The sequence below is a fragment of the Cebidichthys violaceus genome, unplaced genomic scaffold (genome assembly GCF_023349555.1).
Source record: "Cebidichthys violaceus isolate CVI_PGR_0920_01 unplaced genomic scaffold, fCebVio1.0.p SCAF_47, whole genome shotgun sequence".
NCBI classification, from domain to species: domain Eukaryota; kingdom Metazoa; phylum Chordata; class Actinopteri; order Perciformes; family Stichaeidae; genus Cebidichthys; species Cebidichthys violaceus.
Window position 1 is genome coordinate 1,683,687 of NW_027176672.1, and position 4,933 is coordinate 1,688,619.

The 4,933-nt window shown below is 49.4% G+C and overlaps 1 protein-coding gene across 1 annotated transcript; it reads right to left on the bottom strand.

The window, feature by feature from the left end:
- Window positions 1-2,185: 2,185 nt before the first annotated feature.
- Window positions 2,186-4,703, bottom strand: kcnk15 (potassium channel, subfamily K, member 15). Its single transcript, XM_068729705.1, has 2 exons — window positions 4,143-4,703; window positions 2,186-3,942 (listed from the first exon to the last, which is right to left on the bottom strand). Exons 1-2 carry the CDS (start codon window positions 4,423-4,425, stop codon window positions 2,933-2,935), a joined length of 1,293 nt encoding a protein of 430 aa, XP_068585806.1. The 5' UTR covers window positions 4,426-4,703; the 3' UTR covers window positions 2,186-2,932.
- Between the last annotated feature and the right edge of the window lie 230 nt (window positions 4,704-4,933).

A 4,933-nucleotide genomic window follows, 5' to 3' on the forward strand; every position in this document is an offset into this window, starting at 1 on the left:
CACTCATCACAACGTTCTGCTTTGGTCTTCATACGACCGTCCCATAGGGGGTGCTGCATGCTGTTCAGATTAAAAAGCCCCTTTGAGACATATTTATGGTTTGTATAAAAAGTATTGACTTGACCCAGCATGTGTGAACTAGTCTTGGTATCGACCGTGGACCAGAGACCAACAGGCCCCTGACACCACGAGGTCCCAGATTGACACCTTTACGGACCCTTTAAAGTCCGACGCCTCAACGTGCCGAGGAGGAGTTACAGGCAAAAACCACGATGGTTGCTATAATGCTGCTCACGGTGTCGGGATGAAGTCAAAGCACACTTCTGCAGACGAACACAGGAATGAACGTCAGCCAGCGCGTGGACACACACTGCCCTCTAGTGGCTGAATGTTTCACATGGCTCTCTTTCCTCTAACGTCCCCTAAGAGAGTTATCACCTGTAGAGGGCCCCCTCGTCAAAGTTATTGTGTCATAATTCTCTTCCTTTTGTCTCCGTCGTGAGGTCACACAGGACGACGAGACTCCTGCACATCTGAAATACGGACAAACACTTTGAACACTTGTTGCACACGGCGGCTCGGAACCGGAGCCTGTGATGTAGACGATGTATGGGAACAGAGGAAACATTTGGGTGCATGCAACCGGAGCAGATGGCGTTTCATAACCAATCACCATTTCAGATTCTATTGCCCAATCAGTTTCACATTTATATGTAAAGTAGCTTACTATTCCAGCAGATCAACAGATGGCGTGGAATGTATGCTCGGGGACACTTATGTAAAGTCTTCATGATTTCTCTTCCTCGTTTCAAACCGAAAAAAAAAAAAAAGAAGCTGATTTAAAAAAAAAAAATAGTGATTGGAGGCGATGTGCAGACGTGAAGACACGTGATTCCATCTCGTGACAGAAGCAAAGGTGTGACGGAGAAGGTAGGTGTTCATGGCCACCTGTTTATGGCCATTTTGTTATGAACTTCATAGCTCAGACATGCAATATCAAAAATACTCCTTTGTGAGTTAAAGTAGTCCTGCACTGGATATGTCAACATAAAGGTGCATACGTGTTATAAACAACACAAAGCGCTTAAAGCCAGCGTTAGTTTGTAATCTTGGAAAACCAGCAAGACGTTTAAAATGATCCAACCATAAAAAAAAAATGAAAGTAGCTCACAGCTCCAGAAGTTACTAAATCTAGAGAGGAAGTCGTCAACACTGACAACCCCGTCCCTTGGAGCCTGCTCTCCTTCTCCCGGGTGTCAGATGCAGATGCTTCCTGCACGCCGCTCGCCGCTCGCCGTCTGGCAAAGCGATGTAAAGCTGTCAGACACGCGAGAACAAAGGACAATATTTACCTCGGAATTGTAAGGAAGCAGAAGTTCAGAGAACACATGAACGACTTGAGCGAATGTACTTGAATACTTACACACTGCTTTGTTGAAATGAGCTCAAGCTCTGGTTGGAACGTGGATCTCAATCACCAGGATTTAGTGTGAAGCAGGTCTGAACCGTGTATTAAAGTGTGACGTGGAAACAACGGTTATCTGTAACCTAGAAGTCTAAAAACTTTCACTTTTCAACCAGATTTTGACCATTTTCACCTCCACATCTCAGAGTCTCTTGACGTTCAAATCACCACATCAGTGCCTGTTGGGTTTATCTCCTGCTGTAAATCCTGGGGGTGACCGTGGCTAAGTGGAGAGCAGGGCCTTTCAATCAGAGGGTCGGCGTTTCGATCCCCGGCTCCTGCTCTGCTAGTCTCATGTCAATGTGTCCTTGAGCAAGACACTAAACCCCAGAATGTCTCCCGTAGCTGCGTCTACGGTGTGTAGATAGATACTGAATTGTAAGTCGCTTTGGGTAAAAGCGTCTGCTAAATGACTGTAATGTAATGTAATGTAATGTAATGTAAATCAGTCAGTCAATATTACACCGTCACCACAAGTAGCATCACGTTCTCCATGTTCACTCTGTGTTCCTGTTGATAAGAACACAAGTAGAACAGACGACGACCAACGACAACAAAAGAAATTCAGCAAACTTTGAGTCAAATAAAAAGCCTCAGACGTTTAATGCTCCTTTCCTTTGGTTTAATAAAACAATACTGTAAGAGACTCACATCGACTCTGACTACAAACCGTGGAAATAACTCCTCCCCCATTCCCCCACCCCCCCACCTCCCGGGGCCGGAAAGTGACCATTTTTTTTTTCCAGGATTGTTTTGGGAAGTTTATTTGCAACCTGCTACATATCTGTTAAACGTGCTACATCCATTACGTTAGAATCAGTCATGTAACGATCACAATCTCTTTATATCAAGAGTGCATTAATGCTGCACAATGCACAGGAAAGTTAACCTGACCCCCCCCCCCCGTTACAAGTAATAAAAGGATTTATTAAATTCACTGAGCTAAGAAGCCACACATCTCATGTGCTCGGTGAACGTTATTTAAGGCTTTTTTTTTTTTTTTTGTATATAAAAGTAAGCTGACATCTTCTAGCTTATGGCATGAAAAGTGTTGGATTGAGTTGGAAGCGGGAGCAGAGTCCACCGAGGGTCGTTCACGTACCGTCACTGAACAGTTATACAGTCATTAATAAGCACTATATCCAAAAACACTTTTGAAAAAAGCCCAATCTGTACGTCGCACGTGCATCCACACGTTGTGCCGCACGTTCCCGTTAGCATGCACTTTCGCTTTCATGCGAGGAACACAGCAGAATCACCAACATGAATAAATAAACGTCATGGTAACAGAGGATAAGAACGCTCGTCCTCGCGTAACGAATACAATGATCTTTAACAGCCACGACTGACAACTTATTCGTTTTGAGCGGAGTCAGTGTCTCCTGACATGCACGAGGTGTAACACAAAAGACAGTGTCGTTGAAGATGCCGGTCACAGTCCGCGTTGAACACCACCTCGGTTGCTCTTCACACAGACTTTCTCCTTGAACGAGGGAACTCCCGGAAGCTGTGCCCCGGTGAAAGCGTGCTTCCTGGGGAAGAGAGTCCAGTGTTGTCCCTGGAGCCCGGCGAGCAGCCCTGGATCCTGTAGGACACAGAGTTGTCGTAAACAGAATTGACGTGGCAGCCGCGGCGCTCACCGTGGGACACGAGAGGACTATCGCAAATCCCCAAGCGGTAGCACACGCAGGAGCAGAGGGAGCCGAGGCTGGACTCCGGCCGGCGTCTGCCCGCCTTGATCTGGAAATGCAGCCTGCGTCTGCAGGGGCTTCCTCGCCTTTCCCGATCCTCCGCTGGGGAAGCGATGAGGTTGGTGCAGCTGGTTCCTTCCTCCATCGGGAGGAAGAGTGTGCTGTGGCTGCGACCGTGCGCCGCGTTGCTCCTGCTCCTCTCTCTGTGGCCGCCTCTGCTCTGTTCCCCAACACCGCGGAGACCCAGAGGCCCGTCCAAAAGGCCCCGGTCCCTCTTCAGCGACGCCCTCTCTTGAGCGTCCCGCCGCTCGTCCTCGGTGTTCATGGTGAGGAAGCGAAGCACCACCAAGTTCAGGAAGGCCCCGATGACAGTTAGCCCCACCAGGATGTACATGAAGCTGAACGCCACGTAGGGCGTCTTCTCCTGGAGGTCCTCCTTCTTCTGCAGGGCCACGAAGTCCCCGAAGCCGATGGTGGTGAGTGTGATGAAGCAGTAGTAGTACGCGTGGAAGAAGCTCCATCGCTCAAAGTGGGAGAAGGCTGCGGCCCCGACACACAGGGTTCCAATGCAGGACAGGAAGCCCACCAGGACCATGTTCTCCATGGACACCTCAGTGCGTCGACAGCCCAGGCACTGCTTCACCTTGTGTAGGAGATAGCGGACGAACGTGTTCATCCTTTCTCCCAGGCTCTGGAACATGACCAAAGTGAGAGGAATTCCCAGTACAGCGTAGAACATGCAGAAGACCTTCCCTGCATCTGTGCCTGGTGCAGCATGACCATAACCTTAACGCAGAGGGATGGAAATGAGAAGGCGCATAAACCCACAACGCATACTGTGGATGCTGAAACGTGGATCTATCTCTTTAAATTCATGATTTAGTCTGCAAAACAAGCCTTAGATGAGGAGAATACTGTAAATACTATGGCAACAGAGTCAAACAGTACCCCTCGTGGCTAAAGATAGAAGCGTGACATCAACTTACCAATGGTGGTGATGACTGTTATGGCAAAGTAAAACGAGCCAGCAAATTTCCATTGTCTCCCGGCGCGATGGGGCTCAGCTTGCAGCACCACTCGCTCGATTTCGCGGTAGTCGACCTCGGAGAAGCGGTACTTCCTCTTCATCTCGTTGCGCTTCTGCTCCAAGATGCGTCTGCGGGAGCTCTCCGTCTCGGACTCCAGCGCGTCAAACACCGCGGCGCCGACCAGCAAGTAGGAGAACATGCAGAGGATGAGCGACAGGGTCCGGACGTTTTGCTTCTTCATCCTCGGCGTCGAGCGTGAAAAAAAAGTCGGCAGCAGATAGACGCACGGTTACAGGTGGCGGCGTTTCCCTCAGCGCCGTCTCCACATTGGCGTTGCCGCTGCTGCCTGTTGCGTGAAACGTAGAAGCGGGAGAAAATTAAAAAAAAACAGGAAATCTGTGTCACCAGGTTTATGTAAAAACGCGCATATCCTGCTGCGCGCGTTGAGAGCGAGCGATGCTCTCAACGCGGTCATCAGCAAGTGGCCTCAGCTTGCCTCCTCGCATGCGCAAACCACTCCAAAAATAATTAGCTGAGATGTAGGAATAAGACACTTCGTCCGCTTTTGCAGCAATGTTCAGTGTTATCCCAGCTGTGCGCAACAAGTGAAGTCTCGACTCAGTAGATACCAATCTAACGGGTGGGGGGGGGGGGGGTTCAGCACCACGGACAGCGACCAGCGGGATCTCACGTGTGGCCTTCAAACTGCGCATCTACCTGTGGAGACAGCCAGAGGCTGAGAGAACTAC